At 37.4% G+C, this 25,722-nt stretch overlaps 1 protein-coding gene across 5 annotated transcripts in view; it reads right to left on the bottom strand.

Moving 5' to 3' along the window:
- The window catches only part of LOC309647807 (NEDD4-binding protein 2-like 2), a 70,330-nt gene that overhangs the window by 28,555 nt on the left and 16,053 nt on the right, over positions 1-25,722 (bottom strand). The window contains exon 7 of one of the 5 annotated variants that reach the window (XM_082435532.1): positions 18,950-19,030. The exons of the other annotated variants lie outside the window; for them this stretch is intronic. Within the exon in view, the coding sequence (XP_082291658.1) occupies positions 19,003-19,030 (28 nt within the window). The 3' untranslated portion in view covers positions 18,950-19,002. Of the gene's footprint in view, positions 1-18,949; positions 19,031-25,722 lie in introns of those variants that run through there. 5 annotated transcript variants of the gene reach the window in all.

Raw genomic sequence — 25,722 nt, 5'->3', positions numbered from 1 at the left:
GTCTGAAGTACTATAAATTGCATTTGACTTCATATATATTACTTAAAAACATCTAGATAAAGGCTTTTCATCCTTAGTAAAGTCATTTTCTCCTTAAAAATGTTTTTTTTTTTGATGATTATGATCTAGGATAGTAATTACTAAAAAATAGCTAGAAAACCTAATATTACTTTATTCTTAAGTACATGAAATACTATTAAAGTACGCTGGATCATTTCTACTTACTTAGATAACCTCATAACTAAATTATTGCCATAATATAGGACAGCCTTTAACTATAAAATTAAAAGCATAAGAAACAGAATATATAACAATTATAAAAAATACTTAAAATGCAGGGAATTTTCAAGTTACAAAATGACTGTCTTCTAAATGGCTGTGAGATTTTTGACTTTAAAGCAAAATGACCTATTGATTCAATGCAATAAAATGACATTATTTTATTCACAGGTTAACCACTAAAACATTTCATTGAAAATATATGGCTTGGGACTTCCCTGGTGGTCCAATGGTTAAGACTCCATGCTTCTACTGCAGGGGGCGCGGGTTCGATCCCTGGTTGGGGAACTAAGATCCCACATCCAGCATGCCACAGTGCGGCCAAAAAAAAATTTAAATTAAATTTTAAAAAGAAAATATATGGCTTGCTTTCTTTACTTCCTTTGTTCCTACTTTTATACTGTTTTTATTTTGCTTGTTTGCTTTTGAAAGTGGTAAACACAATCATTATTCTTGTCAAGTAAGATTAAGGTCATTTTTTTCATCCACACAAGAAAAGATGAAGAAAAGTTCTCAAAGTAAAGGAACAACTGCTGGAAAGGAAAGCAAACTATATTTTAAAAGATGTTCAGAACTTCTCACAAAGAAAAGACCAGGCCCAAATGGCTTCACTGGGCTTCTTTAAATATTCTATCAACTACATAAGGAAGAAAAAACACCAATTCTTCATAAACTCTTCAAAAAAACAGAAGAAGAAAGAACACAACCCAACTCATTCAATAAGGCTGGCACCACTCTGATGCCGAAAGCAAACGAAGACATCACAAGATAGGAAAACTACCGACCAATACCACTTATGGATATAGATGCAAAAAACTAAAAACAAAACAAAACATAAACTAACAAACTGAATCCAGCAACATATAAAAAGGATTATACATCATGACCAAGTGGGATGTATCCCAGGAATGCAAGGTTGGTTTAACATCCAAAAATCAACTAGTGTAATACACCATATCAATAGAGTAAAGTACAAAGACCACAGGATCATCTCAATTGATACAGATAAAGCATTTGACAAAAGCCAACATTCTTTTGTAACAGAAACACTTAACAAACAGGAACAGAAGGAAACATCCTGAACTTGATATTGGATATCTATGAAAAACCACAGCTAACACCATACTTACTGGTGAAAGACTGAATGTTTCACCCTAAAATCAGAAAAAAGACAGGATGTCTGTTCTCACCGTACCTATTTAACATTGTACTAGAGGCACTAGCTAGCACAATCTGGCAAGAAAATGAAATAAAGAGGATACAGATTGGAAAGAAAGAAGTAAAACTATCTCTATTGGCAGATATGATCGTATGTATAGAAAATCCTAAGGAATTTAAGGAAAATCCTAAAAAACTAATAAACTACCTCAGCAATGTTTCAAGGTATGAGGTCAATATACAAAAATCGATTGTATTTCTATACATTAGCAATGTACACTCTGAAAATTAACAGAATTCCATTTACAATATCATCAAAAAGAATTAAATATTTAGGAATAAATTTAACAAAAGCAGCACAAGACTTGTACTCTGAAGACTACAAAACATTATTGAAAGAAATTAAAGAAGACTAGATAAATGGAAATACATCCTACGTTCATGGATCAGAAAGTACAGTATTGTTAAGATGGCAATACTCCCCAAACTGATCTACAGATTCAATGCAGTCCCTGTCAAAGTCTGGCCTTTTTTGCAGAAATTGGAAAATTGATCCTAAAATTAATAGAGAAATTCCAGGGACCCAGGATGGCCTTAACCATCTTTTTTTTTTTTTTAATTATTTTATTTATTTATTTATTTTTGGCTGTGTTGGGTCTTCGTTTCTGTGCGAGGGCTCTCTCCAGTTGCGGCGAGCGGGGGCCACTCTTCATCGTGGTGCGCGGGCCACTCACTGTCACGGCCTCTCCAGTTGCGGAGCACAGGCTCCAGACGCGCAGGCTCAGTAGTTGTGGCTCACGGGCGCAGTTGCTCCGTGGCATGTGGGATCTTCCCAGACCAGGGCTCGAACCCGTGTCCCCTGCATTGGCAGGCAGATTCTTAACCACTGCGCCACCAGGGAAGCCCTGGCCTTAACAATCTTGAAAAAGAACAAAACCGGAGGACTCATACGCCCTAATTTCAAAACCTGCTATAAAGCTATAGCAATCAAGGCTGTGTAGTGTTGGCATAAAGATAAACACAGAGGTCAATGGAACAGAACTGAGGGTTCAGAAATAAACCCTTATATCTATGGCCAATTTATTTTTGACAAGTAATTCAATGGGGAAAGAGGAGTCTTTTCAACAAATGGTGGACAATTGGATATCCATACGCAGAAGAATCAAGTTGCACCTTACCTCACACCATAAACAAAATTTAACTCAAAATAAATCAAAGACCTAAATATATAAGAGCTAAAACCATAAAAATTCTATTAGAAAATATAGGTGTAAATCTTCATTATCTTGAACTAAGCAGTGAATTTTTAGAGAACACCAAAATCACAAGCAACCAAATAGAAAAGTAGATAAACTGAACTTAATTAAAATTAATAAGTTTTGTGCTTCAAATGATATCATCAAGAAAGTGAAAAAAGACAATCCACAGGGGCTTCCCTGGTGGCACAGTGGTTGAGAATCTGCCTGCCAACGCAGGGGACACGGGTTCGAGCCCTGGTCTGGGAAGATCCCACATGCCGCAGAGCAGCTGGGTCCGTAAGCCACAGTTACTGAGCCTGCGCGTCTGGAGCCTGTGCTCCGCAACAAGTGAGGCCGCGGTGGTGAGAGGCCCACGCGCCGCAATGAAGAGTGGCCCCCGCTTGCCACAACTAGAGAAAGCCCTCGCACAGAAACGAAGACCCAACACAGCCATAAATAAATAAATAAATAAAAATTAAAAAAAAAAAAAAAGCTTGCCTTCAATTCAAAAAAAAAAAACAGCAATAATGGCTCATATTTCCTATACACTTGCTATGGCGGCAGATATTTGTTAAGTCATATATATATAAAATCTTATTTAATCCTTCCTAAAAACAACTTACGATCTGTTAAATCGTCCTCATTTAACAGATAAAGAAACTGAGGCTTAGAAACTTGCCCAGTTCTCATAATTAACAATATATGAAGTCAGACTTAAACTCAAGTCTCTCTGATTCCAAAGCTTATGTTTTCAACCATTATGCTATACAGCTGTCAAAATTATATATCTCAGAATAATAGAGGTCTGATGTATTTGTATATTTATGTGTTTTAAAATATGCACATATATAGACTTAAAAACACAGGAATATGCAAAATATTAATGGTGGTGAACTATGGGGGTTGATTCCTTTATGATTTTCTGTGTGTCCAGAATTTCCTACACTGAAGGTGTACTATTTTTGTAATAGAAAAATAAATAAATAAATAAAGGCTTTCTTCAGTAAACAAATTAGGCAAAACAAAGAAAAAATACATATAAATGTGTTTTCTCAACATCTAAGCTTCACTCTAGAATAATTAATCCACTTATGGATTTATTGAACATTAGCTTTGATTAATGAACATAAACTTAACCCCCCACACACACAAAAAAGCCTGTGTGCAAATTCAGTTCTAGCTAGTAAGACTCAGGAATTACTGTTAACACCCACTTTCTAAAAAAAGCTCTTGTATTATTTGGTGACTTCTCTACATTTTCAATAGTCATGAACAAGAATAATTCCAATTCAAACTACAGTATAGTGTATTGCATTAATTTTCCTATTTCTATCATGTGAGCTCTCAAGATTGCACTTTGAGATAATAATGCTTTAGATTTATTACTGCCAATAATAACTGCAAGTTCTCAAAATTAAAATCTAGTTTATTCTTAAGTATATTGATTTCATTATGCCCACCCTTAGTCAAATTTTTAAAAACTGTATAAAGAGATAAAGCAGCATATATTTTAAGATATATTAGATAAAAATCACCCTTTTCCTGAACGTTAACTTCCCCAAGGGAAGTAGTTCATTTCCAAATCTTCTAACACCTTTTCAAGTAAATTCTCATTAGTGCAAAGGGATTGCTTCAAATACAGAAAAGCCTTTTTATTTTCCCTTGACAAGATCACACTGCTGCATGCATAAAATCCATGATTAAAAAGGCAAATGAGTTCAATATGCTAACACATTAACTCCAATTCTATGAACTACATTTCTTCTATTACAAGTCTAATTTAATCGCCAAGATTTGGACAATTCTAATTCTTTTTAAAAAATACTTGCAGTTCATTTTCACTGCTAAGAAACAACAATTTACACTAACAGCATTACTTCACAAATACCCACTATTCACTAAGAAAAATATTTGGCTAAATATAATTTATTTTGTTATGTGGTCATATAATAAACACTAAAATACTTTGGCTTGGTTTTTATGTTGTTCCAAAATTCTCTTAATAGCTGTTTAAACCAAAATTAGGAAAACTAAGGCGCTTAGATGGCACTTCTCAGGTAAGGCCTATCCTGCCCACTGTATTTAAAATTGCAACCATGCCTCCCTCTGCAACCCCAATACATGCACCCTTACCCTGGGCCAGGCACTACTTATTCTCTTTCTCTCCTTAGCACTTATCACCAGCTAACATACCGTATGATTGACTTGACTTTGACTTCTTGTGAAGTTTTGTCCATTTTGCTCCCAGCTGCTCCCCCAGTACCTAGAACAGTGCCTGTGACTTAGAGGTGCTGTTGAGTGAATAATTTTACCACTAGGTTAACGGTGGAAGCTGTTGCTTTTCTCTGAGTTACATATTGGTGACTTACACAATTTGTGGGAAATGCAATGTTTAATTTTGTAACTAGAGTAAATCCTCATTTTTCACCCTGCTTAGAGCAGGAAAACACTTTCTCCAGTAGCCTCAACTGAGACATATTAATGCTTCCATGGTTGAAGAGAAGCATATGTCCATAAGACAGTGGCTCAGAACCTGAAAATACAGAACAAACCCAGGCAGAGAGAATTCATAGGTCTGGAATTTTGCAGGGAAAAGGGTCAGGGTGCTGCTTTTTCTTTTCGATATTCTTTGAGTCTCAAATGACTCTTCTTACTCAGTTATTAATCATAAATCATATCAACATTCTTCCTCATTGTGCTTACTATACATGCTTTACATGTATTACCTTATTTAATCTTCCTAACAACCCTATGAGATAGATACTATTAACAACCCCAATTTACAGATAGAGACACTGAGATTTAAGTATTTTCCCCAAACATCTGGTGGGTGGCAGAGGTCTCTGGCATTTAAAGTTTGCATTCTTAAACACTATGCAATACTGCTCCCCCCACTCATCATGACAAATTACATGGTCTTGAATTCCAAGAATTCATAGATCCCAACATCACTATTATCACCTGACTAATCCCGCTCATGTTATCCTAAGCACAGACCAAATACAAAAAGGGGAGACAATTTCTGTGGATAGGGAATAAGTTCTAGTAATTTGAAATTATTAACAATTTCTCTTGATTGACTAGTCATGTCAAAGTAATTTCAGGCTACAAAGCAGCTAAGCCAATAATCAACAGGGAAAAAGTAAAACTAACAAACAAAACCCCCAGAAGTTAACAACAACAAAAAAAACTGCATAAAGTGTCATTAACCTACTAGAAGTTCTTCCTAATTGAAATGGTCATTCATTATGGAATTTGCATATATGGAAAAAAAGAAATATTACTTTGTAAAAGAAGTCTTTTCACATATCTCCCCAAAAGGCTTACCTCTGACAGATTTGAAAAGCAATGAATTAAATACTAAAACAAAATGACTTTCTGAAAACTACAGGAAAAGAGAAATGTATTATGAAGCGTGTTTAATTTTACTTCTTGTCCTAAGCCTGAAATGAGATTTGTGATATCAAGGCACAATCTCATATGTACATTACACCTACTGCCTTAGGATTTAGCACTTTCAAAAGATGCTACTTTAAACTCCCAAAACACAAAGATAAACTTTCAAAAATTATTTTTCCTACATGTATTCTATAATTGTTTAAGCTCAACATGTCTGTTTTCTTATCAGAAATAAATATGATTAAAGTAAGAATTCATTAGTATACTATGCTCGAAAAGGAAGCTAACACCCTTTCAAATCACAAACTTAGAGGGCTTCCCTGGTGGCACAGTGGTTAAGAATCCGCCTGCCAATGCAGGGGACATGGGTTCGAACCCTGGTCAGGGAAGATCCCACATGCCGCGGAGCAACTAAGCCCACGTGCCACAACTACTGACCCCGTGCTCTAGAGCCCACGAGCCACAACTACTTAAGCCCACGTGCCACAACTACTTAAGCCCATGCGCCGAGAGCCCGTGCTCTGCAACAAGAGAAGCCACTGCAATGAGAAGCCCGTGGGCACCACAACGAACTGTAGCCCCTGCTTGCCGAAACTAGAGAAAGCCCGAGTGCAGCACCGAAGACCCAATGCAGCCAAAAATAAATAAACAGAATAATTTTTTTTAAAAAATCGCAAACTTACACCTACTTAGTAAATCCCATTAGTAGCAGGCACTATTAAGAAAGCCCTGATCTGCTACAACTTTCCAAGTTAACATGCTTAACACATTTAAAAGTCACAGCTGATGAGAAAGTTTCCATCCTAATTGTGTACATTTCTGTATCATTTGGAATATGCACCACTTAGGTAATTAAAAACTAAATAAAAAATATTTTAAAGGAAAAAAAAAAAGTTGAATAGGCTCTAGAGATTTGCTGTACAACGTCATGCCTATAGATAATACTGTATTGTACACTTGAAAAATCTGTTAAGAGGGTAGATCTCCTGTTAAATGTTCTTACCACAATAAAATACTTAAAAAAAAAAAGTCACAGCTGTTGTTTTAAAACGAATACAGTAACTACATTTAAAAATCTTTTCAAACATGAAATTAAGAAAAAAGTATCATGCCCTCTAAGAATTAAAAACTTTCCAAAACTGGTTGGTCTCATAAGCACAAATTTAAAATTTCATACATTTAAAATTGTGTATTTATTTTTAAGCCCATCATTTATGCAAATAGAAAGCACTGACAGAAAGCAACAGAATGTGTGCATTTTTGTAGCCCTAATTTTCTAGCAAAAACCATACACAACTCAGCCATTTGACAGACATCAATAATTCCATTCACTGGAAAATGGTTGATGCCCCTGGATGTTTTTAACAAACTTCTGCCTTCCACATGTTGTCACTGTAAATAAGTTACCATTACTGTACTGATCTATAGTTACACCTTAAATGACTTCAAATGTGTAGGAGCTACTCTTTTAAACTACCCCACATAGTTAAGCTTTTCAAGTTCTTTTACCTGCACTTCATAGTGTTTTTGTATCCTCAAATGTCTTCAGGCTATCAGATCTATATTACTCTCTCTAGGACTGCCCCAACTTTACTACCACCTGCTACTGCTAAAATATCTGTGGTAGAGAAACAATTAAAATAGCCTCATTTGGGTTTTGTACCAAAAAAAAAAAAAATGTAAATTGCTTCAGAAAGAGAACTTTTGAAAGGTACTGCATAAGGACTTGGTGTGTGTAGAGAGCATGTGACATCTACGTTAGCAAATCAGGAAACCCTTTCTTAAATCTTTTGAGATTTTAGCCATGTTCCAGCGTTCATGAAGAAATGACTACTGAATGAGTGAACTGTTCCTGTATTTGTGTTTGGAGTGAAAAAGCATCTGGCACAAAATCTGGAACACAGTAGAGCCTCAATTAATGTAAATATGTATCATGTGTACGTACATGTGCATGTGTGCGTTTCACAGACATAAAAGGGGCCTGAAGGATGCATACAAAGCTAAGTAGATTACGAAGGGCATTAGGAATAAAAAGGACTGTGACTTTTGTTTCACCTCCTGTATGAATTTTTTTAGGTCAGGCTTGAATTATTTAATGTATAATTTATATCCAAGTTTGTGTATCCAAAAAAACAGTGCAAGCACAACAGATCATTTGCACACTGTGTACTTCGGATGACTGTCCTCATTACATACCTGTCAGTGACATTTGATTGAGTTCTACCTTACTGAACAGCTCAGAAGGAGCAGCTCCCACCTGTGAAAACTGTACAGCATACTAACCATTGCTTTTTCCTCCTTCATGTCAATAGCTCAGAAGCATGGTTTCAAGTCATGCTTCAGAGTACACCGATAAATCTTTTACTTTCCTGCTTGCAGTTGTCCCTTTTGTTTCATGACATACTATCTCTTAGGAGGACCCTGGCACATATGGCGCCAGTGGAGTTGCAGACTGTACAACCTTTGTGATTGGCTGGCTGCATTCCTGTACCTCACCAGTGACTTTATTTTTTCCATTTAGTATTATGTTCCAAAGGAGAAACTGTCTAAAAAGCTGAATCTGTAGTGGGTTCAAGTCTATGGCCATAAAGGTCAGACTATGCCACTCTTCTGTAGACTTCTGGATTTTTTTTAAGAGATGATTGACTTCCAGGCAGCATACAGCTTGACTTCTTTGATTCAGTTTTCACTTCTCTATCCTGAGCATCACTGTGTTGCGCATGTAGAACTGGGTTAACTTTAGGGTGTGTAAAAGTGATGAAAACCTTACCTATCTACAGTACATTCATGTTTTAAATTGGTACATGACCTGGGTCTTACTTAGGCTTTTATTATCAACCAATATCCCCACAATCATTCAACAAAATAGTTTACAAAGAGCTCAGATGCCAAGCATTGCTGAGTTGGCTAAGTGCCCCATCCTACCCCCAAATTACAGCAAAGTCTCTTGTCAAGGTTTCTTATTAAAATGTTAAATGTAGTCAAGCAAGTCCTAAAACTGAGCCTATCTTCAATGATGCTTTATGCCGTTTTTGATATATAAATTAAGTAGGAAACCAACTTTCATATAACCGCCTCAGAATCTCCGTGAATTTTTCTGGGTAGCCAATTTGCAACTGCCAAGGATTCACTTACTGATAAACTACTGAAACATTACAAGCTAATATCAGTCACCATAAATACTTACTGGGATGATTTTTGGTAAAGGAAAGAAATGACTGAAAGCCAGGAGTGCTGGACGCTAGTTCTAGTTTTTCCACTGAATTTAGGTGGTAAGTTATTTCACCTCCTAGGACCTTAATTTCCTCTTTCATAAAATGTGAGATTTGAGCTAGATGTCCTGTAAATCCCTTTTAGCCCTAAAAACCCATTTTTTAAAACATGTCAAATATTCTGCCAATAATATGTATAATGTTTGTTATTTTTTGCAGAATCCACAGTATACCATAAATAGCATCTCATTAATATTCACAGTATTCATGAGAAAACAAAAAGACATTTATCTTTATATGTAATATTTGAGTCATTAACTGGGACAGCAACTTGTAAAGGGTCACAAAACTGTAGTATGAGGGACTCTCCTGGCAGTCCAGTGGTTAAGACTCTGTGCTTCCACTGGAGGGTGTGAGGGTTCGATCCCTGGTCGGGGAACTAAGATCCCACATGCCTTGGGGTTCAGCCAAAATGAAACAAAACAAAACTGTAGTATGAAAACAATGATTCTAATTTCTTGATAGTGACTGTAGTATTCTATTCACTACACTATCTTTGTAGCTGTTTTGTTATACTTAGAAGCAATGTGTTTTAACCCTTCTCACACCCAATCAGCCATCTCTAATGTACTCAAACCTACCCTGCTCAATTTCTTACTGCTTGAAGTCTCCACAGCATTCTCCTTCTCCTTTGATCCTACCAGAATAATTATCAGTGATACTTTCTCATCTGTTTCCTACATACATATCTTAGATTTCCAGGTACAGTATTTGTCTCATTTTCTGCATAATTTCTATTAATTTTCTATATAAATGTCAACTACATACAGAAAGATGTGTCACACCATCTCTACATTCATCAATATAAAGGCTTGGAGCTTGTACCTTTATACATATACATACCCAACACTTCAAAGTATCAAGTAGTTGAAAAGGATGCCAGAGATTCTATGTACTGTGTGCTATGATGGTTTTGGAATTTCCTCTCTCTGTGGCTTTTCTCACATTCCCTTCTAGGACTCCCAAGCTCTTCAGCCTTGGAAACAATGAATGAAATTGGTCTTCCAAGTTCTCCAAAGACGTTGGCTTGAACACTCCTTCTGCATTTTTCCACTCCTGGCTTCCTTGAGAAGAATATCCTGCCTTAGCTGTGGTCTATCACTAACCTGTCTGACCAGAACCTCAACCAAATCTATTTGCTCTCACCTCCCCACACAAATTTTCAGACTTGTCCCTAAAATGGGCAGAAACAGAGACACATCTACCACTAATTCAACGTGTACAAGTGAGAGGCCACACTCTACTCCTTGTATCCAGGAAAGTGGGGGTGAGGGTGCAAATTCTAGTCTCCAACCAATGCCAGCAAATAGCAGAGGTGAGAAAAGTGCTACTGACCTAACACTTGGTACTCTTGTTTCACAGTCTGAGACTTTACCTGTCCCAGAGAAGAATTAAAGGAAAACTGGAGAAACCGCACAATTTCCTTATACTTGTAAAAATTGCCATGAGTCTCAGACCTCAAAGGGCTAAAGTAATCAGTCAGTGTGCTTCTGTGGCCACACACAGTTTGTTAAAATACTTAAATTCTTCTGCGTCATTTAGCATATAGTACTCTGAGCTCCCTCCTAACTCACAGTCCAACCCCTTCTCCAGACCCTCCCCGCCACCTCCCACTGACCATCAAGTAACAGGTTAAGGACTTGGCACCCAAAAGGACCCACAGGTTTCCTCTCTAGCACAGTAACCAGTCTCAATTATGACTGGTTGGTGCATATGCAATTAACTCCCTCAAAATCGTGCCTTTTGAACACTGCCATTGGCTCTCTTCAGGGACTCCCAAGGGCTAGCCTGTGCTTTTCCTGCCTTTCCTCTACCCCTGGGAAACTCAAATGGGTCTTGACAAGGAACAGACCTGCCATTAGCCACCTCAGCAATCAGCCAGCCAGCTCCTGTTCCTTCATGTCCCCTCTGCCAGAGCTGGCCTGGAACACAGTGGGAGATGAGCTATCAGTGGTAGTGGCAATGACACCCCAGCAAGCAAACATCTGGTGGGGCCCTTCTGAGCCCTTGATCAAAAGGCTGCGAACACTCACCATCGATTCCCCAGAGTTGCCCTCATCTGGTTACTTGTGGGAACTGCAGCTTCTCCAGGGTTTTGACTGAGACAACTAGGAAGACAGCAAATGTGCCAGCTAGCTGACTGGCGCACCACACCAACTATTACATAATTTGCACATTACCCCTGCAAAAAGGGGTATGCAGCCAGGCTACCTCTGCTTTTTGACCACCTTTCTGACATATCTGAGACTGAGCCCCGGTGAGGAAGACAAAGACACTTGTTGACTGTGCCAAGGGGTGGGTCTGACATGCCACTAAATTCCTCAAATTCTGACTGCACATTCAAGAGCCGTTCTGCAATGACCTCTCGCCTCAGAGTGTATTTCCAAGGACAACTCTTGAATTTATCAGCTACCTTAAGAATATGGGTTCTAACCTGATAGTGCCTTCTCACTCCTCTTGCCCAAGACTTGGACAGGCCAGCCCAACTTAAAGTAGGCAGGGTTAAGTAAGGGTGTGGTGAGGAGCCCATACAAATTGAAGTGGACTCGTGCTTATTACAGACAAACAAGCCCTTTTTTAATCAAGAAAAAAAAAGCTTGACTAAATAACATACTGGGTGATCTTACATCCCTGTCGGATGGGTGTATTCACTTCCAGAGTGCAGTTCAGGTCTTCCACAATACAGAAAGAAAAACACAACATGAGTTGAGGAGAACCCCTATTTTTCCCTGATAAATGCTGGTGCTTTTAGTAGGGGAACAAAAAGAAAAACAGAAAAACAAGGAAAACTGCCTCTACCAGAACAAGGGTAGCTTCAGGCACTAACGTTGCAGAAGGGCTAACCATTCCACTCATCTTTCATTTTAGTCAATTCAGAGAGGCTCCCTTGCTCCAAAGTTTTTAGTTTCTTACAACCTATATATCGGACAGCTAAAATGACCCAGCCGATTCTGTCACATGATCTGGAAAACCAGGCAATAACAAAGCTCACTCTACCCTGAGAGATGTTCCACCCAATCTTTGTAACCTTCTGGTCACCACTGAAAGTAAAACAAATAATCAAATTCTATAAATCAAGAGATGGTTAAACATAAGCTACACTTGACCAACACCAGGGCCACTCCAGAGTGACTCCCAAAGAGCAGAATGCTGGGGGGAGAAACGGAGGAGACTACACTAGAGTGGACAGGGGCGCTTACCACTAGAGTAAGACCCACCAGTAAGCTTTATGCCTCTGCCTAACTGTTGTCCAGTTAGGCAACCTTAGGTCACTATTCAACAAACACCACAAAACGTTTGATGGCCTTCCAACTAACTGGTAAGATGTCCACAGATGTTTCCTTCCTTCTATTACTACTCTCATTGTCAAGACTGTTCCATTCCAAACAATGCTACTCAGAAGGGTTATCCATACGGATTCCAGTCCATGAGTGGTTTGCAACCAGTCTGCAACGAGAGTACAGAAACTAAGTAACTTTTACAGGAATCTGAGAATAATTTTTGTATCTGTTGAATTTAATTATAAAATATTTGACTTAAATTTTTTCTAGTAATTCACTTTTTAATTATACGTTACTAAAGTATCAGACTGCAGAGCATTGGAAAATTTTTAAAAACTCAGCTTTCACCACAAACAGTTTGAAAAACACCTATTAAAACAAATATAACTACGTCATACTTCTGCTAAAATCTCTTCGGGGATCCCCATTGTCTTCAAGATAAAGTCTTAGTTCATTAACATTGTGTTTTCAGAGTCTCCTGGGCCCTTCTCTAGAGTAGAGCTTCCTAACTAGTATGCTGGGCAACGCCTCTAACAGGTGACAGATTAAGACTACTAAATGGAGCCTGTGGCAGGTGGAGTTACCGAGCCCCAGCCCACCTGAAACAATGACTGGCACATAGTAAGCACTCATGAAACACTGCTGAATGAATAAATACATGCATGAATAAATCCATTACTGTTTCCTGCCTCTGGGACTTTGACCCTTCAGTTACTACTGCCTACAGGCCTTTTCCCCATACTATTTCTCCTCTACTAAATCCCACTTTTCCCTGAACCTCGTCCTCCACATTTCACTTACTGACTACCAATCTAGTAAATGAACAGTGGAAAAGTAACACCACTGCTACACATTCATGCAGAAAACATTTTACTGCCCCTTCTCACTACTGGTTCATAGTTCTCAACCACATTCCTCCAATCAGAAAACATCATTCCATTCCTAGTAACTACAGCTTACACCTGCTATTTTCTCACTGCACTGAGTACTTCTACTATGTATCTGTGTAGATTGTCCCAAGAGTCAAGATACAGCTGATGTCCTTAGGAAGAACATAAATCATTCTGATATACACTAGGCAAGACAATTCAGAGAAAAAGCCCTATTTATTTTCCATGCTTTCCATGTTCTCATGATTGCCAAATGCTAGAAGACTTCTTCATGGGCCTATTCAAATCAATACTATCAAGTCTCAATTCCAATTTATACCCATCAGGTATTTCACACTGTTCTTGGCCTACAAGAACTCCAGTCCTCTACTTTATACTTTGGCCAAGCCCTGACAACCTAAGATAGTCATAGTAAATTGTGGGAATTTTCCCAAGCCTACTCTCTCCCCTCCCAATCCCAACCTCCCGCCTCCACCTCTACACCTTTCAAGAACAATCAAGATAAAACTTTTGTTCAAGGTAGGAAAGGCAAACAGGAAGCTTTTAGTACAATACTGTACCTTAAAATCAGTCCATCCCCTACCAAGAAATGATACAGTGTAACAACCAGTAAACCAAGTCTCTAGTATTTCCATACCACTCATGGCAATGGCCTAGTATCATCCCTGTATGTACCCAACCTTATTTACTCAGGTCCATTTCAGATCCTGGCCCCGGACTCTTTTTGCCTCCCAGTTTACTATGTTCTTCTTTTATATTTGTGGACTGAATATATTGTTTCCTCAGCAGAATCTCTGGTGTTTTCCGAGACTTTTAGTTAAGACCTTCTATGGCTCTTTTTAACCTCCCTGGGCAAGATGCTCACCTGAATTTCTGTCCTGGAGACCTACCATGGGCTCTGTGCCTTCAGCAGGTCTAAAGTAGCTCCTGTAAGGGGAGAATTCTTATGACCAAACACCATTTCTTGAACCTTCCACATTATTTCCACACCACAGCAATTTATCAACACCTTATTTAGAAAGTCTCAACAGCCAATTATTTAAACAATTAAAACCTGATTAGCTGCTTTTTCTTCTGATTTCCTTTCTCCATTGACTGCTATCTATACTGCCTCCAGAGAACTTCATTCTTCTATAGTTAAGTTGTTTCTAAATATAATAATTTCTTCTATGTCACTGTAAGAGTACAAAATAATCTAAGAAGTGATTCAAGAAGAATGTTATTAAAAATTTAGAATACTATCATTTAAAATAATAAACAGGGCTTCCCTGGTGGCGCAGTGGTTAAGAATCCGCCTGTCAATGCAGGGGACATTGGTTCGGGCCGGGTTCGGGCCCTGGTCCGGGAAGATCCCACATGCCCTGGAGCAAATAAGCCCGTGCGCCACAACTACTGAGCCTGCGTTCTAGAGCCCACGAGCCACAACTACTGAAGCCCACGCACCTAGCGCCCATGCTCCGCAACAAGAGAAGCCACCGCAATGAGAAGCCCGCGCACTGCAACGAACAGTATCCCCCGTTCACCGCGACTAGAGAAAGCCTGCGTGCAGCAACAAAGACCCAACACAGCCAAAAATAAATAAATAAAATAAATTTATTAAAATAAAATAAACAGATGAGACACTAGTAATTACACTTTAAAATATTACAAACTACTTCTCTGACCCTCCACCATATGCCTTCTTCCCCTTTTTCTACTGAATCTTGTGACAACTGTCACTTCCCTTACTACAAAAATAGAAAGCTGACATCCACTCAAACTGATGTTCCTATGTTGAATGACTCATTTCATAGAAGCCTAGGGTGCAATTAACTAACAGTGTCACATAACTACAGGTAAGCTGATATCACACTGTCACATGAACATTACATAGAAGGTCATGATGAAAAACAAGAGGAAAAATGTTTTCATGAAAACCAAGAGTGGTGATGAAAGGTCCCTTACTTTTATTACACCTGACATTAAAACAAAACAAAAAAAAACAAAGTTTTTTCTTTTAAAGAAATGGGTTCGTGTGGTCTGCTCTGTGAAACTAATCATACCAAATTTGTCAGTAAAAATGTGAATATCAAATTGACTTGATCATACCAACAGCCCATACCACAGGTGAAAAAACAGTGCCAGTATTCATGACAAGAAAGCACATGCATTATCACAAATTGTTTTGAGGTATTACACAGCTTAATTCCTGACTGCTTATGCTAATTAGGAATATGAGTATCTTTGATAAATAACCAAAAAATCAAACTTTATCCTTCTAGATCTCTCCTAGCATTTCTAACTAGTATAAAAATCAACCAGTTGGTGTTTCCTTCTCTGCCCATCCCTAGTGTATAAAGAGGTGAAATCATCAAAAGGCAGACAAAATAACAGAATTTCAAGGCTAACACATGAGTTACTTCAGCTGAAATTCTAACATACTCAGCTCATTTAATCCATCCAATAACCCTGTTACAGGTTGAGAAGGTACTCTCATTTAATTACAGGGAAAAGTTTCAGAAAATTAAGTGACTTGCCCAAGTTGCAGTCAGAACTACAACTTTTCTTCAAATTCTGGAATTTAAAATTCTGTGCTCTAGGGACTTCCCTGGTGGCGCAGTGGATAAGACTCTGCACTCCAGTGCAGGGGGCCCGGGTTTGATCCCTGGTCAGGGAACTAGATCCCACATGCATGCCGTAACTAAGAGTTCGTGCGCCACAACTAAGGAGCCCACTTGCTGGAACCAAGACCCGGCGCAACCAAAAAATAATAATAATAAAAAAAATAAAATAACACTCTGTGCTCTACTAAAAGTGGTTTCTGCTCTTCATGACAATCTGAGGTACCTCAAAGGTATAGTCTGAAACACGGAACTCGGTTGCGCTGTGAACAACTCACAGTGTCAGGCGACCCACTATACATTTCTTAATGAAACACATTCCATTTTCAGAGAGTTTTGAATTAAATTAAAAATTAAGAACCACTGATCCAGTCAAATGCCCTCATTTTACACATAAAGGAACTGCAGAAGAGAGAAGGAAATGGCTCACAAGTCCCTCTCAACTAGCTAGTATAATAGCTGTGTATTAGTTTGCTAGGGCTGTGACAAAGTACAGACTGGGTGGCTTAAACAACAGTTTATTTTCTCACAATTCTAGAAGTCTGAGGTCAAGGTGTCTGCAGGGTTGGTTTCTTCTAAGGCCTCTCTCCTTGGCTGGTAGATGATCTTCTTCTGCCAGTGTCTTCATAGGTCTTCCCTTTGTGTATGTCTGTGTCCTAATCTTCTCTTCTTATAAGGACACCAGTCATATCGGATTAGAGCCCATCCATATGATCTTAATTACCTCTTTAAAGGTGCTATCTTCAAATACAGTTACATTCTGAGGTACTGAGGGTTAGGCCCTCAACATATGAATTTTGAGGGGACATAATTCAGCCCATTAACACTCCACTCTCCTGCGCCCCCCAATTAATGTCCTTCTTACATGCAAAATACATTCACCCCATTCCAACAGCCCACAAAGTCTTAACCCATTCTAGCATCAAGTCCAAAAATCTTATCTAAATACCATTTAAACCAGGTATGGGTGAACTTGAGATATGATTCATCCTGAGGCAAAATTCCTCTCCAGCTGTGAACCTGTGACTCTAGACAACTTACCTGCTTTCAAAATATAATGGTGGGGCAGGCATTCCCATTCCAAAAGGGAAAAATCAGAAAGAAGGGATGATGGGTCCCAAGCAAGTCTACAATAAGGCAAATTCCATCAGATTTTAAGGCTGAAGAATAATCTTTAATAATAAATAATAAAGAATAATCTTTGGCTCCATGCTGTGTTCTCTGGGCCCACTGGGCTAGAGGCCCTGCCTTCCAGGCTGACCAAGGTGGTAGCCCCACCCCCTCAGGCTTGGGGCTCTGATCCCATGGTGGCAATGGCAACCCTGCCAACCTCTGAACTGCCTTCAGGGTCCTTCTATTCTTTTCTTGGAGGACAACGTATGCTCACAGACAGATCACCACAGATAGCTCTAGTGACTTGTCTTGTAGAATCTCAGAAGTCTGACAGCCTTCCTTCATTTCATCCTGTCCTGTCTCTTTCAGTCCAAGCTGGCAGTGTTTCTGCTGCCATATCCCCATCTCTGGTCTTGCTGAGTTAGCTTAATGAATCCATAAGTCACATGCCCATACTCCCTTTAGCAAATGGTTGTCTAGCAACTGCCTTGATGTTGTCTCCAGAACACACTTTCTAATTTTTTGCAACATGCATAGGCTGAGAACTGCCAAATCTTCAAGTTTCTGGTTCCATTTTGCTTAACAATTCTTTCTTCAATTCTCTCTGTCCTCTTGCATTTTACTATAAGCAGCAAGGAGAAACCAGGCCATGCCTTTAACACTTTACCTAGAAATCTCAGTTAAATATCCAAATTTATCACTTACCAGTTCTATTTTCCACAAACCTCTGCAACACAATTTAGCCAAGTTTTTTGCCACTTTATGACTGCCTTCCCTCCAGTTTCCAATAACATGCTCCACATTTCCATCTGAGACCTTACCAGAAGCACCCTTTTCATATTTCTACCAACACTCTGTTCATGATCATATATGTCTATCTCTAAAGTGACAGAAGCCTTCTTGACCGCCCCAGAACCCTCACCAGCATCACCTTTAACGTCCATATTTCTACCTACAATCGCTGAAGGCAACCTTGGCTTTTTCTAACATGAAGCTCAAATCTCTTCCAGCCTCCACCATACCCAGTTCTAAAGCCACTTCTTCATTTTTAGGTATTTGTTAGAGTAGCATCCCACTTCCCAGTACCAAAATCTGTGTTAGTTTGCCAAAGCTACAAAGTATCACAGTCTGGGTGGCTTAAACAACAGAAATTAACTTTCTCACAATTCTGGAGGTTAGAAGTCCAAGATCAAGATGTCAGCAGGGTAGGTTTCTTCAAAAGCCTCTCTCCTTGGCTTGTAGATGGCTGTCTTCATCCAGTGTTGTCAAAAGGTCTTCCCTTTTTGTGTCTGTGTCCTAATCACCTCTTCTTGTAAGGACACCATCATATTGGGTTAGGGTTCAATCACATGACCTCATTTTACCTTAATTACCTCTTTAAAGGTCCTATATCCTAACAATAGTCATATCATAAATACTGGGGGTTAGGATTTCAACACATGAAATTTTGAGGGAACACAATTCAGCCCAGAACAAGCTGAGACTACCCATATTCACTTGTATGAATACTGAATACTGCTCTTTTTCATTGTGCTGATGACCATATAATGGTAACAACCTCTGACACATGGTGCTTAAAAATGGAGGGGAAATAATCATACACTCATACAAATTAATAAAGTACATGAAAGCATATAATATGTATTTTGGACCTCACCAAGCCTGCTATGTCCAAAAATTTGGGCTTCCTTGAAGAGCTCAAATCTGAAGGATGAGTATGGAAGGGGTGTGTGCACACAGAACTTTCCAGGAAGAAGGAACAAATAGCGCATTCAAGGAACTGAGAGGTGGCCAGTAAGGCTGGAAAACAGAAAGTAGGAAGAGTTAACAAAACATGAGGTTAGATAGTAAAGAAGGGGCCACATCAACCACATTATGGTTTTTGGTCTTTATTCTAACAGCAATGGGAAGCACCTGAAAGGTTTTATGCATGATCATACTTTCTTTTTACAAAGATCACTCTGGAAAGGAGGGGGTACTGAGGGCTTCTAATTTGCTGGTAATGTTCTACTTCTTGAGCAGGATTCTGGTTACATGGATATGTTCACTTCATGAGTATTTGTTGAGCTATATACTTATAATTTAAGCACTCTTTAATATGTACATTATACTTCAGTCTTCTTAGATTGTGGAGAAAAAGGGCTAGAACAGAGCAAGTACTGATGTGGGGACCCCAGTCTCAGGAAGAGATGATAATTCAAACTAGAAAGATGGAAGTCAAAAATGGAGAGATTCAAGAGATAATTAAGTGGCAAAATTCAAAGACCCCAGTTGATGGACAATATGAAGGGGGAAAGGAGGCATCAAAGAAGACTCTCAAGTCTCTGGTGTGCAAAAATAGATAGATGGTAGATCCATTTGCTATGCAAAAAAAATCCTGGAGTTCCATAGATGGGAGAGAAGATCACAGGTTCAACTTTTCAGGCTTAAAAGTAGAAAAGTCAGGTAGGCAGTTAAGTATATAGGCTGGAGAGCAGAGGATAGGTTTAAGAAGAAAACACATTTGGGGAGTAATATTGTTAACAGAAGCAATGGGTATAAAATCATTCAGCCCATATTTTTTAGCTCCTACAGTATTACAGGCACTGCTTTAGGTTCTGTGGATAGACCTAAGAACAAAATAAACAGGTTCTCATGGAATTTATATTCTAGTTCAAAAGACTCCCAACAAATCAGTATTAAATAAGATAACTTCAACTACTAATAGCTACTATGACGAAAACAAAACAGGACAATGTAACAGAGTGACAGGGGTGGGGTTCCTTTATTTTAGATTGGAATAGTCAGGGAAGGTTCTCTGTGGAAGTGACATGTGAAGTGAGACCTGAATGTTGAGAACTATGCTAGGCATAGGAAGAACAGAAAAAATAGAGCAAAAAAACCAGCTAGCACTTAAAGCAAGAACAAGCTTAGCATATCTGAAGAACAGACAAAAAGCCCAGTATAGATGAAATGTAGTAAATGAAGAGGAGAGTGGTACAAGACAGGGTCAGGGAAGAAGCCAAGGGCCAGATCACGTAGAGTTTAATTAAGCAGGGAGGGAGGTAAATTTTTTTTTTTTTTAATAAATTTGTTTATTTATTTTTTGGCTGCGTGGTGTCTTCGTTGCTGTGCGCGGGCTTTCTCTAGTTACGGCGAGCGGGGTCTGCTCTTAGTTGCAGTGCAAGGGCTTCTCAATGCAGTGGCTTCTCTTGTTGCAGAGCACGGGCTCTAGGCACACGGGCTTCAGTAGTTGTGGCACGTAGGCTCAGCAGTTGTGGCTCGCAGGCTCTAGAGCACAGGCTCAGTACTTGTGGCACACAGGCTTAGTTGCTCCGCAGCATGTGGGATCTTCCCGGACCAGGGCTCGAACCCGTGTCCCCTGCGTTGGCAGGTGGATTCTTAACCACTGCACCACCAGGGAAGTCCCTGGGAGGGATGTAATTTATGGTAAAAAAAAATTTTGTTTAATTATAGCTTTCTCTAGTTATTCTGTGGATAAAATTATAGGGTGGCAAAGATAAAAGTGGGGAGACTACTACGTCCAAGTGAGAAATGATGAAATCTCATGGGGAAAGTTGAGTAAGAATAGAAGTGTTAAAGCAAAAAATAAGAACATAAGCTCTAAATGACCCTAAAAGAAATAGAAAATCAAAAGTCTCAAGGTTGCTTTACTTATCTGTATTCTAGTATTTAATTTTTGGATCATGAACAACAATTCTAAGGACTACTAGTGAGGTTCAAAAACCTCGAACAAGTCTCTGATGGTGTTAGCTACAACAAGTTAAATGGATGAGCCTTCCTCTCTGCCTGGACACTCTCTCTCCCAGCAAGTATCAAACACAACTAATTCACACTCTATATTTCCATGTTTCCTAAATTACGAACTGCCCTATAAAGTTGCTCTATTTAGATGAATGGGTCCTTAATTTCAAAAGGTTGTTGACTACTCTCAGGAGAAGACTAGGACTAATATTCAACAAATATTTACTGACTCATTAAAGGACAAAGCTCCAAAGACAAGACAAGGAAGACCATGCTTTTATGGCCCTTAAGGGTACAAGATAATCTTTCTTAATGTAATACCTGGGCTCTACTAGTCTTTACACAGCAAAGGGAAGATGGGGAGGGAGAAATATCACTTTTGAGACCACTAGTCTTCTAGCTTTAACAATTTCTTTCCTATCATTCCCCAGAATTAAAAAAAAAATTTTTTTTCTCACTACTTTTTAATTAATTCAAAATGTCTAGCCCAGGCCTCCTAACACATTTCCTATAAATACTTCAATTTACTTATATTCAAAATGAAATATTTTAACCACATCTTTGCCAGTGTTACATTAAACACTATTCCAATAATCTCAATCCCATAATGTACTGCTTTCCAGTTTCGTGAACCAAAATCTATCTTAATCTATTCATGAAACCAATGTTATTTCTTCCCCATTCTAACAAAAATTCCACCTCTGATTTCACATTTAGAAACAATAATGAAAAAAGCCACAAACTAGGAGTTTTAATTTCTCAAGGAATTAAGAAAAACCAAACAAGATCCAGCCCTTCTATTTTTTAAGTTAACTAAAACAAAATAAGGCAAATAGTTAACAGTAAGAATTCTTCATTCTGTACTTAAAGGTTTTCCTTGCAGAATCTAATTAATTCAATATTTTATTTATACAGCAAACTTAAGTAACTGGCTCCGTTACTGTTCTTTAATTTTAGAAAATTAATTTAAACAACATAAAAGAAAAAGGATGCTAATTATTACAAAAGGAAAAAAATCCTTAATTCTTCAGAAAATCAGAAAACTGATGTAATTTCCATAACAGCTACTGCTAGCACACTTAAGTAATAAGTGGACATTAAAAGAAAAATACATTAAGACCACTTACAAATACTGTTGATCTGTTTAGGAAATACTGCCTCAAAATTAATCATCAAAACAAACAGCTTATATAATTTAACAATCCATTTATTGAATACTACACATTTCCAGTGCTAATTAAAATCAGGAGATATTAAAATAAAAGGTAAACATTAAAGCACGACAGCATATGTAAAACTTCAATTGAAAAGATGTTGCTGAAATATAATTATCAATTATCAATGTATATTTTGTAGAAAATGTTTAAACAGTAAATGAAATTCTAGCTTTCAATCCTGACTTAAATTAAACATTCTAAATAAATGGCCACTTACAGATTTCTTCACTCAGCTTCACTGGTAAGTCAACATACCTCTAACCCTATAAATTCAAAGGTACCATAAAGATGCACTCAACTCTCCACTGGAATTTCTTTCCTACCTTGAAAAAAAACCCCTTAAATTAATAATAATAACTTAACCAAAGATAACAATGTGGTTTAAAAGATAAAATGGGATATGGTGAGGAATATGTCTGAACTATATTTGAATCCCAGTTACCATCGCTCCCTAGAGATATTATGTTCATAGGATAAATTGCTTAAACTCTGTAAGTTTTTGTTTCCTCTTTATAAAAAATTTGACACTATACAATTGTTATAAAAAATTAGAAACTGTAATAATCACACTTAGAATAGGGTCTGGCATTGACAGGCATTAACTAAATGGCAGCTACTTAAATAAGTATTATTAAATTAAGGCTTGTTGCTATTAAATTCCTATTCCTCATTGTAGCAGCACTGGAGAAATGAAGAATCACTTGTAAAAGCTGAACTCAAATTAGCTATCAGCTTTCCTTCAAAAGCACTCAGTTCTTTAAGAATGGCAGATTAGAGAATCATGACATAACAGTGAATTCCAAAACAGTGAATTTCCAACTACTATTTATCAACTAGTCTATCAGCATGAGGCTTGAGTACTGGAGAAGAATTTTTTCTCAAATACATACATCCAAGTACTACGCCATGTTTATGGGATTCCTAACCAATGAGTAACACTGATAGACTAAAAATCTATATAAATCTTTCCAAGTATTTTCATATCAAAGTTCTACCTATACCACACGGTCAGGAAACTGCAAAGCTGTGACCTATAAGTTTAACATGATTAAATAAGGTTCATAAGGAAATATGAGTTCAGTGGAACACAGGAGGGAAAAAAGTTATCACCATTTTTGACAGTAACTTACCATCCCATCATCTTCATTAAAAATGTTATGAAGTTAACATGAAGATAGCTGAACAGAAAATGCACATAAGAAAAAGAAAACATGTACAGGAAAAGACTGAAAAAAACAAGAAAGCAACATGATTTCTAATACTCTTAAGAAAGAATAAAAAAGACAAAAGAATAAAAGAGGAGAAAGAACCCACAAACCTCTCCCAAATCAAATTTTCTTTCATTTTGATATACTAAAAAACCTGAAGAGTCCAGAATTACAACTGAAGAGACACTAACAAAGCTGTGCGATTATTGTAATTACTAGTTGTAGGGTAAAACTTTAATTTTACATGTCCTATCTGAGAATACAGTTGAAACTGCAAAATAATAATAATAATCCAAATAAAGTGTATTTTAATGGACTGTACTGAACTTGAACACAATTTTAACCATGAATGAACAGATTATTCTTACTTTTTTTCTCTTAGTTACCAATAAAGTTGAGAGGCAAAGAGCCCAATAGGTCATCTCAAAATCTCTCAATCTTCCCATTAATTTACAAACAGTTCAGTTAAAAAAACAACATGGAAATATTAACAACTAGACAACACTCCCTGATGAAGTCTTCAGTCATTCACCTGCTTGTTAATGTGATTGTGTCTAGTTCTAAGATTAGGGGTCACAGTATGGCTATGTCCATGCTAGATAAAATAGTCTATTTTCTATATACTTAAGTTTAAGACAGCTTATTGAAGTTAATGGACTCTGTACTGGGAAGTGTATTATAATATGTAATGACTGCAATATTCACAACTGGAATATGACAGGGTTATCATTCAGAGAACAAAATTTGTTAGGAGGAAAGGAAAGAAAAAGATTATTTCTAATTTAAATGACTAAAATAAACTTCTATTAAAGATACCAAAAAGTCAAAACTCTCCAAACACAGTCCTAGCTTCAAAAATTACTCTCTATTTACTCTTGAGGCTCTCTTTTCAGAGTTTCTTTTGCTACTCTTTCCCCTTGTTCCTGTGCAGTCAAATGACAGCAACAATGTATTAAGAATTTCCATAGGAGATACATTCAAAATTGAGTTTACACACATGGATATTCTATGACAAAAATTATGCCATTCAGTGCAGTCTACATAAAGGTATTGAATGTAAAGTATAACCATTCTATTACAAGTTTTCTGATTTTAGTTGCAAAAATCAAAATTATAAACTTTTCAAGGTTTGCTCTGAAATTTACAAACCATGCAAAATTGAAAATTTTTTAGACTTGAGACCTTGGCAATTTGAATCAACTGAATTATTTAAATGCTGCTTAGCAAAGTAAAAAAAAGGAATAAAAAAGACACACAAGACAATCACCAATTACTCCTCTTTCAGAATCTATTTCAACGAACTTACTACTACTTCTTGCTATCCTAAGGATGTTTTAAGGAGAAAATCTGGCATACATACAGGGAAACCAATTGTTTTAATAATACCTTAATTCAAAAAATAAAATAAAAATTGGTATGCCAATCTTATTTAATTGTAAAGAAAGAAAACCATCACCAAAGAAGACACCCATTAATCCCTTAATATAATCTCTCCTTTCACAAAAATTACAGCAAACAATTGTAATGAGAAAAAATTATTTATCAGTTGTAATCTACAAAATTTAACTCTATAAACAGCTAACTGGATCTGCTGTTCTGCTGCCACCAAATGTTTATTCTGAATGCTCATTGTAACAAAACTAAGTAATACTTTGTTATGATTTCAGACTAAGAGGCATTACTCTATTTATATGGGTTGCAGACAAACACACACAAAAACACTCCAGCCCTAATAACTGAATTCTCAGTTATTGCATTCATGTTACAATACTACATAAAACTTCAATAAAGGCTGGTAAACCTATCTGGTCAAGGTATTGGGTTGGCCAAAAAGTTCGTTCGGGTTTTTCTGTAAGATACCCCAGAAAAATCCGAACGAACTTTTGGGCCAACCCAATACTAATATAATACATGAACAAACGCATTTCTTCAGAGAACACCACCAATTTTCTTTATAAATACTTAAAAAACCAGGCTCAGAAAATCAGACATTTCTACAATAACAAAAACTCAATTATGGTCAAAATAAATATTTTATATCCTTTGAAATCATGAACTCTTTCAAAACTTACCAATATATAAAACTGGAAAATTTCATAACCTATATTAATTAGGCAAGAGATAAGCAAACTTCAAATAGTTAAATCCACCCTATCATACCACCAACAAAATACAACCCAATCTTTTGTAAACAATCTTACTTTAAAACGGACATTAAAATATTAAAAAGCTAACATTTTTTTTTCAGAAAGGTGAATACTGAAAGGAAAGATTATCAATTTAAAAAGCAGTATAAAAAGTTCAACTTAATTACCACACAAAT

The sequence above is a fragment of the Balaenoptera physalus genome (genome assembly GCF_965194825.1).
Source record: "Balaenoptera physalus genome assembly, chromosome: 18".
Classification (NCBI taxonomy): domain Eukaryota; kingdom Metazoa; phylum Chordata; class Mammalia; order Artiodactyla; family Balaenopteridae; genus Balaenoptera; species Balaenoptera physalus.
Note: the sequence above shows the minus strand (reverse complement) of the source record. Positions and strands in the feature narration are given on the sequence as shown.